The following is a 14,906-nucleotide window of genomic DNA, read 5'->3' on the forward strand; positions in this document are numbered from 1 at the left end:
ATCTAAACCACAAGATCCGTAGCTCCTTATTAATGTTAATAATCCCACACACAATAATGCAAAGAGAAATTAAAAGCTTTGAGCTTTGCCAGGCAGGGTGCTTCAGACAGTGACAGTTTCTTGGTCTAGGGTGAGAAGTGTAGATTTCCAGACTTTGCCACAGCCACACTCCAAACTACAGCTAGGCATGAGCTCACTGCTGCAGCTGACGACACAAGGCAAAGTAACAGAAAAGGTCTTAGAAAATGACTGCACATGTCCAAATGCAAAATGCAATTTTTTGAAGACTTTTCCTGTAATTAAGCAAGATGTAATGGGTTTGCCTTTGCTTTTGCTTAAAACCAAAGTTCTCATAAAAGAGGAAAAGCTTCAGTGTCTGAATTTCATTGTAACACTGTATTCCAATGTAAATTCTTGCATACATGTTATATAACGAGTACAGAACATATATTTAATTACAGACATGCAATTAACATTTATACCGTATTTTATGTGGTCAGCATAAGCACTAACTAAAGGAAATGCGGTATATTACTGAACTCTGGGGTGATCATGATAAGCATAACTATGTGGTCTTAGGTGTAATCGTGCTTCCTTAAACTCTGCTAATCGGCAATAAAAATCTCATTTAAATTCTATGTGGAATTGGGTCTAACTAATTTTATTCTTGTTTCCATGTCACAGTTGGGACCTAAACTGGCATAGATTTTACACTGCTTCCATTTCATTGACCACAGTGGTGTTGATTTATGACATGTGATGGGAGATCCAATCTCTAGTTTTACACCATTTGAAATAACATGTTTTCGAGACTGGTATCTGGCTGACACGCTGGAAAATAGAACAGTGTGAGGAAGAAAGGACAGTATCTGTCCCATTTCATTCCTATTGGAAATTATCTTATTCTGTGCTTCTAAGAAGAAAAAACCGGTGTGGTTGTATATTCTGCTAGATGAAAACAAAGAAACACCTGGGAGTTCCCTTCATGTTACTGAATGCTGAATGTTCACAATAGTTGTTATTATTATTTTAGACAGCAGACATTGTTTTACGTAGATTATTACTTTGAGTGTGTGCATACAAACATATCTATACATCTTCTCCTAACATCATAATGTTCCTAATTGAGGTGGTTAAAATTTATGAAATTAAAGTGCTAAAATTCTTATAATAGTGTCAATTTATGTTCGGTTCAGAATCTTGCTGGGGTACCTCAGAGGAGCACTGTCGCACTGGTGCTGTACTGTCTCTGCATCACACCAAGAAACCTGTTTTTGGTGAATATCGCTTAGGGCATATTGTGGATCCTCACAGTGCTGCTGCCTTGATAAACTCGGGTTGCCGGAGCAAGAAGCCCTTGCTGTCCACAGGCAAAATGCAGTAAGTAAGGAATCTGTCATAGTGACAATTACAAATGTGCATGGAGACGGGCAGATTTCGAATGGGATTTTAAGAAGAACAGAGCAAGAACAAGGCAACAAAAGGAACTTCAGCCTTGTCCCTAAGATGAAAATCTTTGCTATGAAGTCCAGTTGTGTGATATAAAACAAGAGGAATGGTACACGGTAAGCAGCAGGTCACATAATGTGGGAGAACTTCTGGACTGAAAATTTGACAGGCTGCTGCTAGGTTGGTTGAAAAAGGAGCAGACATGCTACATCTCATAAGACAACTAGTTAGCTAACAAAACATAAATTAGAGCTGCAAGGGAACAATAATTTTCTTAGTAAAACTTTTTGTTAATCTTCAGAGGCTGTGTTAAAAACTCTAATTTCCCAAATCAGTATGGGATAATTTTGGCAGAATGCTGTTTTTTCTGCATTTTTCCGTGGAAAGCACAGTTGTCAGTCGGTGATAAAAGTCTTCAGGCTTCTGGAAAACAGGGGGTGTAATCAGATGTATATGTAGATTGAAAATGAGCAAATAAGAGTGGGGAACACAAAGTTAACTGCTATGAGGTTGAGTGACATCTTGAACTTTGGGACTGTCAGTCCTGTAGCAAAGTGTGCTATTCTTCCATACCCACACAAAAAAATGCAATTCCACTGAATTCCGCCTCCAAATACCAGACATGGAGGATGTTTATTCCTTTAGTTTTCCCACTAGTTCATCTAAGCAACAATTCTGCAAACTTGACATAACTTTCTGTTTTGATAGAAGCTATTATGTTATTCCCACTTAAAAACAATCAGTTGGTTTTAAGTATTCAATGCAATTAAGCGTAACTGCTGATTAAAACCTCACATCAGCCAAAGTGCATTCCTTTTTAAACACAACACCAGTCCAATATTCTGAACATTTTGAAAACGGTCCTGATCTTTTCACATGGATAGACTAAGCCTGCATGTTTTGAGTGGAAAGGGGAGAGGCACATACACAGCAGCTGGTTGGTGTGGGCAGGTGATGTAGAGGAAGTCAAAGCTATGTCCATGGGTCAGGAATTTACTTACCTTGTTCAGGGGTTTTTGTGCATGCGCTAATTTTCTCTTCTAAGTATATTTTATAACTGTATTTACTATGCATTTTGCACATGTGTGCATATAAATTCTATGTGTATGGTGTATGTACATATGAATATTTGTCCTTGATGAATAGCTTAACAAGAAGCTGTGCTTCAGACTGCATTTGATTTTTATCACCCTGTTCAGAAAGTTTCCAGAAGAATCTTTCATCTTTACTACTCTTAACTTTGCTTCCTAAGCAAATTAAATTATGTAAACATGTGTGGGGTGTGTGTGTCTGTTACCACATAGTATCTTTTGAACTAACTGGGAAATTCCAACAATTTAACAGAGGGCTAAAAGTATCATACATGCTCCTAGCCATTTCATGAAGATGGATGCATGGGTAAAGAAGACACCACAGAGTATTATCTGTTGCCTGAAAAACTGCAGTGTACATTTCACTCATATTAGACATGAACAAATCTGCATGTTAGAGAAATATTACTGCCCTAGCATAGAGAAGCTTCAGCTGGAATTTGCATCTTGCTAAACACCAAGGAGTCTAATTATGAGCTCCAAATCTATAGGAAACCAGGTATCATCAGTTCCACAGTTCTTGGAATGACTTTCATTACATCCTAAGGTTGTACCGAAAACTGTACAAAATGTTTCAGCCACTGACGTTATGGTGGACTGTTTATAGTTTTTTTCTTCTTCTTTCTTTTCTTTATAATGTCGCTGCCTCACATGCAGCAATAAAAGCAGGCATCTAATCTACTACTCACCTTCAAAGCGTGATGGAAAGTATCTATCTTGGATGTTCTTTGGTCCTGTAAACCCATGTGACCTGAGCTTTACATCCATATGAAATACATTTGCAAAGTGCTGTGTTGAAACTGACTTGTTTTGTACATGGGATGAAGTGTAATTATATTTGTTCAGTGCGCCTTCATGAAACCTAATTTTTTAAAGTTATCCAAACTCAGGACTTTTCCTCATAATAGGGGTCTGTTTCAAGAAATATCTCTCAATTTAAATAATTTGGAGGAAAGGATATTTAAGAGGTTTGAATATTGCAACAATATGAAAAAATCTCTTTCACTATTTTATCATACTTAGGAAAAATATTTTCAGTCAGGAGTAAGTTTGAGAGGTAAAAAATCTCTTTAAGTCAGTAGTAACTTAAAACTGAAAAAAAAAAAAGGAAATTATAAAGGAAATGCTTAAGCTGTCATAACTCTGGAGTTCATCTATAGAACCTTTGTATTAAATACTCATACATTACTTGTTCTAGAGACCTTATGGGTCTCGGCTGCTCTTTCAATTTCCAATCTGTCAGAAGAACAGGTTTTCTACTGCTGGAAGTAATGATAAAATCTCGGAAGAAGTGTTTAATGTTATTTTTTCACAATGTCCTTGAACAGTGTGAAGTTACAGATTATGGATATGGCTTCTCAAGAAACAGTTACCACGCCTTCTGTTACGCTAGCCATACACTCTGTTTACCAAACTAATTGCAATTTCATTATGGTTCGGTCCTTCAAAAGCCTTCTGCAGTCACACATCCCTCACCCATTTTACTCTGTCAATGATGCAACGACCATTTTAGTATTTTAAAAATATTCTACCGTCTTCACCTGATGACCATTGCATCACATTAGCAGAGCCTCTCGGCTATGTATTTATTGCAGAGTGCTGTTGATGTTAGAAGTCCTGCAGCTCGTGTGGGTTACCAAACCTCTTTCTGTTGGAGGCCTGGCTTCCTCACTGCTAGAGCTAATGCGTCCTTCATAAGGTACAGACTGCAGGCATGCTCACGAAAGATGACCTCATGAAAGATGGTAACCCTCTGCTTTACCCCACGGTAGCTATCCTTCAAGTAAATTAAATCTTAAAGCCTTTCATTCACCCTGGATTAAGCTCACTCACATGATGCTTAGAGGCCAACACCCGGCAACGCCACGTTCTCCCACCTCATCCCCCCAAAAGTACTGTCGGCTGGCAAAAAACTCGTGCAAAGCTGTTTAAATTCTCCTTCTCCGGAGGTATCTCAATGCAGGACATCACGCGTAACTCCGGAGGGACAGACTTGCCCAGGCGGCCCACCCGGTAACGCCCGAAGCAGCTGAGGCAGACCCAGGCCCCGGGCCGTGCGAGGCACGCGTGACACGGCCGCCCCGCCTCGGGCCGGTGCGTCGGGCAGCAGCCGCCTGAGGAGAGCGAGCCCCTGGGGAGAGCCAGCCCCTGAGGACAGAGAGCCCCGGCAGCGGCGGGCGGACGAGCCGTCAGCCGCCTCTCCGCGGAGCAGCCAGTAAGGGGCGCTGGGCGGCGGGTTTGGTGTGCGGCGGGAGCGGGCTGCGGATCACCTGCAGCAGTGGGGGGGCCGAGGAGCTCCGCCTCCCCCTCCTCCCCCGGTTAATCGCATCCCCCTCCCCCTGTGGCAGGCACTGGCAGCGAGGCGGCTGGGCAGAGCTGTCAACCTGCTGCAGGCGCTCGGGCACCCGCACCCCGCTCGCAGCAAGGGCCGGGCTGGGGCTGCCGGCTCCGCCGCCCTCGTACTTGCCCCAGCCCAGCAGAACCCGGTGCGGTGCGGCCGTGAGCCTCCTGCCGCCGCCTCCTCGCGGGGAGCGACCGCCGCCGCCCGCCCGGGCATCGGGAGCAGCGCCCGGGAGAAGGAGAGAGAGGGGGAGCAATGGCCGAGGGGGGCGAGGGCGAGGACGAGATCCAGTTCCTGCGAACTGTAAGCGCCGGGCTTGCCTCCCCCACCTCCGCGCTGGCGCGGGGCAGGGGGCCGGGGCCGTGCGGGCGAAGGGCTGCAGGGGGGCGACGCCCGGACCTTGCCCTGAGGAGAGCGGTGGGGCGGGGGGCGCCCAGACTCCGTGTGCAGGGGAGGGGGGGGGGGGGGCTCCTGCCCGTGCGTGGGTGCGAGACGGGAGGGGGCAGCGGGAGGCGGGTGCGCTCTGCCCCCGCCGCCCCGGGGGAGTCCTGTCAGGCAGGGCTCTGGAGCCCCAGCCGCTGTCCTCTCCGCCTGGCAGCGTGTGGCCCCCTTACCCGCGGGCGGAGGGGCGATATCGCCAGCAGAGCGAGCGCTTAGTTGCCGGGATGAGCGGGAGAAGGGGAGGCGGCGGTGCCTGCCCCGGGCGCGGCGGGGGGACCCCGGGCAGGGTGAGGTGCGGGCAGCCGGCCGGAAGGCGAGCGGCGCGGGCAGGGCGCCCCCGCCGCCTCCCCACAAGTACCTCCCTGCGCTGCCTTCCCACCCGCCGATGTGTTCGCGTACTGCAGATACTAACCGAGCAGCCCTCCCCAGCTTAAAAGCTGCAATCACACTCCTTTTGCAAAAATAGAATTGAAAAAAAAAGATCACCTCTCCCACCCCACCCCCTCCCCACCAAGGTTCCCACTAACTTGCAGACCTTCTCCTCGCTGAGCGCCGACTAATACGTTTTTTGGGTTTTTTTTTTGGTGTGAGCATCATTTCTTTACTTCTGTTTTCTTCAGTCCAAAGCATGTTAAGGTGCTAGTGCATTTCTTCCCTCAGTTTAATTAAGACATCAGGACTGCTGCATTGTATGCTTATGTGGATTATTTTTTCTTCTTTTACTTACCTTCTGGGCCATCTCCCAAGTGCTGTTTATATGCACAATCCTGGCAAGTTTTGCAGATGGGCATATTTGAATGGTGGTGTACACAAACCCCGTCACAGTTTGAGGAAAAATTGCTGAGGTGTTTGATAAGTAGAGCTAAGAACACTGAGACTGTAGGGTAAAGCTTAGCTTCCTCTTTATTTAGTACAGTCTGATTTAGAAAATGTTCATCATTAGTGTCTTGTAAGAAATTACATTTAAAAAAGGAGGGGAAAGCAAGCCATATAATGCATGTGAAGCATATTCATAAGCTGTTTGCAGCATTGTAAATCCTGGATCTCAGTCATCCTATGTTTATTTCAATCAGAAACCGTAAAATAATAGATATACGTGCTATTATTTTTTCTTTTGTTTGTTTGGGAATTCTTAGAAAATCTGTTTTCCCGGGGAATACAGCTGTTATGCAACACTGGCACGAAGATTGTCAACTTTTTTTTCCTCTCCGTGTTATGTGACTTCTTTTGTAGTGTTGTCTAACACCTAAAGACAAACCAGAAAATTACTTCCTTGAAAGATAATTTGTCATGTCAATTTATGAGGGTTTTATTAGCAGTACTTCTCACTGGTAAACATTTTTTGAAGACTTGGGCAATGACGGTCTTACTGCAGGTTTGAACGTTAAGCTTAGCTCATGGAAGGGCTGTTATCTGAATACTTAATAGGGAAAGAGAAGCGGTGAGCATGCTAATACCGCTCTGCACATATACAGTAATGTTAAAGTACAGCACCTGACAGCAGCAGCACGTTACGTAAAACAGTGATCCTGATAACGTGCGTCAGGCTTAATACAGATTTGGCAAACCCAGCCTTAGGCAATACTTAAAAAATTTTTAGAATGTTGTGTGGTAAAATGACCTTGAATATGGTAAACTGAGGCACAGGGGAGGCTTTTTGTGTAGTGAAGTAAAAAAGGCCTGAGAAATATCCTTTTCATGTGAAGTTTTGAATCTCTAATCTGTAGTTGTATGTAAGTAGTGATTTTTAACTCCTCTTTTCCTTCCACTGTGTCAAAGTTATGAACATTACTTGGAAAAGTCAGTTGCTTAAGACATATTCCTGATGTAGTCTTTCTTCCATCTATTCTTAGAAAGTTTGGATTAGTATTCTGTAAAGCTATTAGATGTGTGTAATTTTCTGAATGGCATTGATAGAAATTGGATATTACCTGGTAATTGCTGCACTTTCTCTTTTTAGTAATTTATTTTCAAAACAGTAATTAGGGACAGACAGATTCCTAAGTGGTTTGGTGGGCAAAATAGTACTTTTCAAACAAGACCTTATGCAAGCAAAAAAAGCTTTCTGTGCTTTGAATACATTGATGATGATGTCTGTGGGCCTACCACATGTGAACAGTACTCTTCATACTTTCTTCTTTTGATAGGACTTGATAAACTTTCTAAAATCTTGGGTTCTCTTTCTGATATCTCAAAATTACTGTAGCAACTTTAGAGTTTATCCTAGAATTTAAACACATTATTTTTAATTTTTAAAGAGAAATATGAGATTTTATTCAATAAAAAATATCCTTTCTTTGCATTAAGCTACTAAACTGAATTTGTGTTTGCCATCTACATGTTGATTTGTAATTTCTTTTTCCTTTCCTCTTCACATATTCCTATTAGTCTAATGATTAGTCTTCTTTGTTTGCTGCTTTTATTTTATTCTTATTTTTTGATAAGGAGGCATCATGCATTTCCTCCTGCAAATTTGCTGTTAGGGTGGATTTCTGTTTCTTTTGGAAACAATTTGAGTTTGAGATGTTGCTTCTGAGAAGTGAATGTAACCTGTTAGTGCCCTGGATTTCTGGAAGCATCAGTCATTACGTCGTTTGAGATGATAACTTCGGACAGACTGGAATTCAGCCCTGTGCTGTTCAGTTCTCCTCAAGGAAATCTTCTGTAGTCCTATGAATTACGTGCTTCTCCACAGACAGGGGTCTCCCTCATTACTTTGCTGAATACTCCAGGTGGAGATGACCTTGTATTATGTGTAGCCTTTTTTAGGCTTGGATGTACATTCTCCTGACTTTTCCCACTGAATGCACACATGCTGTGTGAGAGGAGTGAAGAGGAGCAACTATTCTGCTCTTGCTTTTATTAGTTGTGTGTATGAGGAGCACTTCATCCCTGTAGAGGATTTTTTTTTTTTAAGTATTACAAAGGAGAAAGATGTGTACAAAATAGACTTTCATTGTTTAGTCTTTACATTGAAGAATCTAAAACATTTATAGTTAATACAGAAATGACCTGGGTTTTTGTTTTGTGGTTTGGTGTTTTATTTAGGATGTGTAATTGACCAGAGTGAAAATAATTCAGAGTTCCAGGAGAGAACAGAAAATGAAATGTTTATGCCTAAATGTATAGGCTCCTTCCATAATGCAAGCATGCAAGGACTGTTTTTTGTGGTGCAGAACCCCCATAAGGGAAGGCCTTCGTGTGGAATGGGGTGGTAAACTGATGATAAGATTAAAAAAATTGCAGTATTTCAACAATAGCCCTTGAGCATCCCTTACATTGGTGAAAGGTGTCCTGAATTTTGGGAGCAATATGTACCTAAGAGTGATGAGAAATGTGTAATTTACCTATTTGATCTTGGGATGTTCCTGATGCCAGTACCTACGGTTTTTTTGGAGCTGTGGAGTTTCTTAAATTAGAGGCAGGTCTTCTTTTAGATGTTTATGTAGGAGACACCACCAGGACACACTAAAGTAAGGCCGACAGGGTTATGGTCTTTCTCACTGTCCTCAGAGACAGTGAAGACTACCATGCCTGTCAGAAATCAGAAGCATAATCAGTGTGAGCAGCACATTTTCCCCAGGTCTCTTGTAGTTGTGGTCTCCTTTTCATCTCTTCCTTTTTTTTTTTTTAAGGATTGGAATGCTGATGCTCTGCTGTGTGCTCTCTTTTAATGCTTTTTTCATTTGTTTAATTAGCAACTTGCAGTAAAATAGCATCTTTTGCCTGTGTGAACATATATTGTGCTACTGTGCTTTATTTTGTACGTGAACTTAATTTTTCTGACTGTGACTGTCAGAGAAAAGTGTAAGGGTACTTTCCAACACTGGAAAAGTACTTGTAAATAATGTTTAACTTCACTTAAGATTCATGTTTGACATGCAAAAGATCTTATTCACTCAGTGCTGGGATTTAATACTTCAGATAATAAAAGAATGGAATTTATGGCAGAGAATTTGTCTTCATTCTGAAATGAAGACTGTAATGTGGTCACATTTCAAGGACAGGAATTCTGTGATTCTGGAGTCACTTCTGTTTCAGATATTCCTCATTATGGCAGCATTTAAACAATGAATGTCACTTTAAATCTGACGAAAAATCGTATGCTTAGATGCCATCCTGAATTAAGATTCTCTGTAATTAGAGAACACTAAAGGAACCTGGAAAAAGAAGATCTGAAGATTATTGTAAAATAAGTTACTAAACATGAGAAGTTGTTCTATGTGAATCTCTCAGTGAAATAGAATAGACAAAAATTCCCCCCTTTTAAAAAAAAAACACAAACAAACACAAAACCCCCCCAAAACCAAACAAGACAAATGATGCTTTTCATACACTGCTTATCTTTAAAGGGATTTATCAAAATATGTTAGGTTCTGGTAGCTGCAATCATCAAACATGGAAACAGCTGCCAGAATGCACTGAAGAAAATGCTCAAAAGCAATCTTGGATATTAGGAGCAATTTTAGAAGGAAAGAACACTGAAAAACACTTTGGCTAGCCTTCGTTTATTTTAAAACATATTTCTTGTACCTGTCAGTGTGTGACTTCTGAAGATTCACCAGGGACTGGCACAAGAGACCACTGTTTAACAGCTCATGTGAGGGATGGCGTGGCTGAGATTGCAGCATTTGTACCTTCCTCTCTAAGGCACTGCACTGCAGTACAGATACTGAATATGATCTCAAAGTCTATTTTGGAATTGAGCTGGACAGGCTGTTTGTAGTCAACGGGTTTTAGCTAGGACACGTAGTCCATTTCTTATTTGGGAATTATGTGTGAACATTTTATATATAAATTTTTTTTATTCTAAAATTGTTTGACAAACATTTTATACTACCATTAAAATGATATTACTGGATAAAATCAGTTGTCTGATCTGTGTACTATCTTGTCCGGTGTTCTACATCTGGAAGTTGTCTTTATCGGATGTGTGAGAAAGAGGCTGAGTAAGCTCTGTAGCAAATAGTTCAGGGAAGTTTCTTGCTATCCCTGTGAGTTGGTTGACTAATGTTCTGAGAGACGGAGAGCTGCTCTTCCTTTCTGAAGATGTTTTGATGTGTGGTGCTCTTTAGCATCGTGAAGGCCTGAAGAAAATCTATTGCAGCTGTGGACAGACTGTAACGAGAGAATTTCAGTTAATTTCTGACCCAAGATTTACCATGGTCTCAAGAGCTATGTCTGTCTTTGACTTCTCTATTTGAATGCTATATTATTACAGGCATACTGTAAAGGTGGTTTTCCTCTTGTATAGCTGTACAGAAAGTGCATGGGATGATTCTAACTCAAGAAAGTAAATCAGTTTTTCTTGTGCAGGGATAGGGATGTGTTGAAGTATTTCTCTGAATCAAGGTAAAAGACTGGAAACTGACTGTGTGGGGAAATACTGACAGTGGGCTGCATCCAGGAAGTACATGAATTAAACTGAAAATATAAAGTTTTTTTTTTCTCCCTGATTTTTATACTTATGGATGCTTCATGTTAAAACTCTTGAGTTACTTTTGTTTTTGTTTTCTTAATTACACTTAGGCTTTTGCTTAAATTTCCTGAATTAACTGAACGAGTAGACTTGGCTTTATGTGGATGACGAAAAAGTCAGAAACTGCATATGTATTCCTATACTTCCTAATAAAACTTAAGTGACATAAATTTGGTTTTTTTTAGTGTCATGGTGCGAGTACATAAATAACTTTTGTTGAACTGTGAAATGAATGCATTTTATCAGGGTGAATTAAATAATTTTAACTTTCTCTTACTGTGGTTGTTGTGATTTTAATTGTGATTTATTGAAGAAGTTGGCAATGTATTTTCTATATTATGGCTATCTAAACCTTTTTTCTTAATTTGTGCACAAAAGAAGTAATAACTCCTTACTTATTAGCAAATACTTGCAAATGCTATACAGAAGTCTCGTAGAATGGAGCGCTACTTAATTGTCATAAATATATACCATACATTTACTGCTATATAATGTGTTGATAAGAATAACCAAAATAAATAGATTAGTCAAATGAACAAAATATTTCTTTTAACATAACTTTAAAAAAAAATTGTTTTTTGCATATGTCAATTTTAATGGGTCTCATGGTCATTGCCGTGAAGTGCTGTTCTAAGTCTAAAGAGTGAAACTGATCCCTATGAAGGCAGAACTATTGATTTCAGTGTAACCAGGGTTTGATATTGTGATTTAACCCCAGCTGGCAGCTGAGCACCAGTCAGCTGCTTGCTCACTCCTTCCCCCTTAAGGGGATGGGGAGGAGAATGAAAAAAAACCTCATGGGTTGAGATAAAGACAGTCTAATAGGATAACAGAGGAAGACAATAATAATAGTAACAACGGCAATAATATATAACAAATAAGTGATGCACAAATGCAATTGGTCACCACATGCAGAAGGAGAAAAAAACCTGATGCCCAGTCTGTTTCCGAGCAGCGATTCCACCTCCTGGCTAGCTTCCCCAGCTATGTCCGGAGCATGACGTTCTATGGCAGGGAATGTCCCTTTGGCCAGTCTGGACCAGTTGTCCTGGCTGTGCTCTCCCAGCATCTTGTGCACCTGGCAGGGTGTGAGAACCTGAAAAGTCCTCCACTTAGTGTAGGTGATACAGCTACCTAGCAACAACTAAAACCATCAGTGTGTTATCAACATTATTGTCATCCACAGCACTCTACCAGCTACTAGAAAGAAAATTAACTTTATCTCAGCTGAAACCAGGAGCCATATCCAGACTTTGTTTGCAGGCAGAATGGCTAGAAATGTGTGCATAATAGTAATTCCTGTGTAAATGCAGGTTTGTTTCCAAAAAACTCAGTCTTCTGGTTGGAATTGCTCATAGCTGTGATGCTGTTAGGAGATTTTCTTTATGGCTTATGTGATGAATTCTTTAATGTATCACTTCTGGGAAATTAAGCTCTATGAATTTCTGGAGATGGCTATCCCTTTCATGGTACTAATATACAATAAAACTACAACAATTTTATGTTTATATCTTATATTGGTGAAGTGTTTGCTCTTGTATCCATCATCAATAAAAATTTTGCTATTCATTGCAAGTCAATGGTTCCTCAAAAGAATAAATTATCAAGACAAGTAATTCCTAAGGTTACATGAGTAATGTTTTCCTGTTAACAACATTCTAGACTTCATCTCTGAACAAAAGTGGTCTTCTCTTTTGTGAGGAAATTTCTGTATCTTTGAAGTGGGAACTTATTATTGACGTATAAAACTACCAGAAGCTGAGTTCTGCCTTGATTGAGCTACTTGATTTGAATCATCTGCTAGACCATTGAGCGTATGGGAATAGAGGCAGTAGCTAATGAAGTGCATAATTTGAGCACTCTAATTTTTTTATATGTTGTCCAAATTCATGCATATGCATTATACAGATAGCTGTTTCATTTGGTCTAACTTTTCCTTTGTTGGTATGTACTTGCATTCACGACGTGAATTCTTGAAGTAACACTACTGTTGTTAAGAAGTAGGAGGAAGAGGGTATGGATTTCCTGAAAAGAAGCTGTAAAAGACCCCCGGCAAACTAGTAAAATGACTGGAAAATTAAAAGTCAGGGCAGACTTTTAGTCCTAGTATGTTGCCAGTGCTATTTCTTATTTAGGTTAAAAAGCTTTAATAGATGCTTTTATAAAATGTGGCAAATAAAATTATAAAAACTTAAGAGCAATGCATTTTCTTTTAATGAAAGCTGAAATGTGAATCCTGTTACTTTGTCCTTCAGACAGCTTGAAAACACTGATTTTAAACCTTAACTGTGGTCAGGTGGAAGTGAGAACAGAGTATCTTAATTATTGACACAGTTATACCCTGGAATTTCTCCCGATAGCGAAGTAAGAATAGCCTGGCATAATTTTCTGTCTCTAGTCTGTGTTCTGCTAAAGACCTGTACTATGTTTTGCAAGTGAATGGCACTTAAGCCATGTCTCGCTGTGTTGTCTGTGCTGCTCTGGGAATGGAAGGCCTCTTGAAGAGGCTGCCTGTTGCCTGATGCATCTCAGTAAAGGAGAAAAGGCATAAAGGAACTAGTTTAGGTAACAGTTTAAGCCTTTTAAAGGCAACCACAGCGATGCGGAGCTTACTGCAATATTCTGTGCCCATCAGGGGCACAGCAGTGGCATTTCTTTGTTCTTGTTGTAACAAATAGAGCAACTTAAGGGCAGCCGCTGCCTGCAACATCATCTCAGAAAAGGTCACCCCAATTTCCTAACAAAGACTAGCAGGAACTCCCAAGTGCTTTTACTGCAGTGTAGTTTTATGCTGTGCTCCCTTACTAATAAGCGTGAGATTCATCAACTAATTGTGTATTCACATATGAAAGAACTCTTGCTTTTCTTTGTCATTTTTTTATATAATAATGGTAGTGTAACTTGTCAGGTGGAGGGTTTAAACTCTTCAAATATGTTGCTGCGTCTAGAGCCCAGTGATATGTTACTCAGCTATAGATTTGAAGAGATGTATATTTGAGACATGTACTGTAATTTAGTAGCAGCTTTGTTTAGCTTCTCAGAATTGCTTAATAAAAACAAACTAGTATCTATGTGCCTTCTGTTTGGAAAGTGAAACATATGACAGGTAAGGTGTCATAACATGAGCTGTATGAACTTATTTGACATTTGCAATTTCTGTTTAAAAGTAATGCTATAATGGTCAGTTTTACAGTAATATCAATGTGTTTATAGAAGCACTCCTACTAGCAGCTACATTAAATTTTAAATAAAAAGATGGGCTCACTCTTTCAGTGTTGTGGCATACTTTGATGTTTATCATAGTCAGGAATGACTTCCTTATAATTACCATGTACTTGAAGAAAGTTGGAAATATAATGGGTTACTTAGTAATGGAGTAGACTTCCCAGAGGAACTTTGGCAAAAGTTGACAAGGTATCATTCCGTAAGATGCACGAATCAGTTAACTTTTAACATGCAAGACATTTTAGTGCAGGACAGGTTTTTTATTTTGTTTGATTTGGTTTTGTTCATATTCTGAACATCACAGAGAAGGAGTAACAAGATCATTACGTTTTTGTGAGGCAGCTTCCCAGAGGATTTCAGAATGATTAGTGCTGTATAACAACATACTTCTATTTATTACCTGATTGTTTTTTACTTGACTGGGGGAAATAATATCTGATGGGTATTAGCTGGCAGAGCCAAATGCTGAACACTGGCAGGTCCTGTCTGTCTACCTCTGTGAAAACTTCTCTGGAATCCCACTGTGAAAACTGAGTGCACCGAATTTGAAGAATGTCCCTGCTTAAATCCTTTTTTTTCAAAGGAATGATGGAAGGGAGGAACACAAAATTTGCATTGGCTGTCTGTGAGTTTTCCTGAGGATTGCCAGAAAGTGGAGTTGTATTAGTGGAGTCAAGCCAGAAATGACTGCCTCTTACAGCTACATTTCTTCCTTCCAAACCAGGCAAAGCTGAAAAAAAAGACTGCCCGAACTTTGTGTGGGATGCATTCTTTGGTTTCATAAAAAGGGGAAAGAGGAAAGTATCTTCCTTTGCTAAAGATGCCAGATAATTTCCCGTGGTGTATAAGCATCTTCCATTCCTGTGAGGGCCAAGTAGAA

At 40.5% G+C, this 14,906-nt stretch overlaps 1 protein-coding gene across 7 annotated transcripts in view; it reads left to right on the forward strand.

Moving 5' to 3' along the window:
- Positions 1-4,886: 4,886 nt before the first annotated feature.
- Positions 4,887-14,906, forward strand: part of RYR2 (ryanodine receptor 2) — a 429,918-nt gene continuing 419,898 nt past the window's right edge. For 5 of the 7 annotated variants that reach the window (XM_075748765.1, XM_075748768.1, XM_075748767.1 and 2 more), the window contains exon 1: positions 4,887-5,184. In XM_075748765.1, coding sequence (XP_075604880.1) covers positions 5,137-5,184 — 48 coding nt within the window. In that variant the 5' untranslated portion in view covers positions 4,887-5,136. The remainder of the gene's footprint in view (positions 5,185-14,906) is intronic. The other 2 variants (XM_075748770.1, XM_075748771.1) reach the window with 1 other exon arrangement.

The sequence above is a fragment of the Balearica regulorum genome, chromosome 3 (genome assembly GCF_011004875.1).
Source record: "Balearica regulorum gibbericeps isolate bBalReg1 chromosome 3, bBalReg1.pri, whole genome shotgun sequence".
Taxonomy (NCBI): domain Eukaryota; kingdom Metazoa; phylum Chordata; class Aves; order Gruiformes; family Gruidae; genus Balearica; species Balearica regulorum.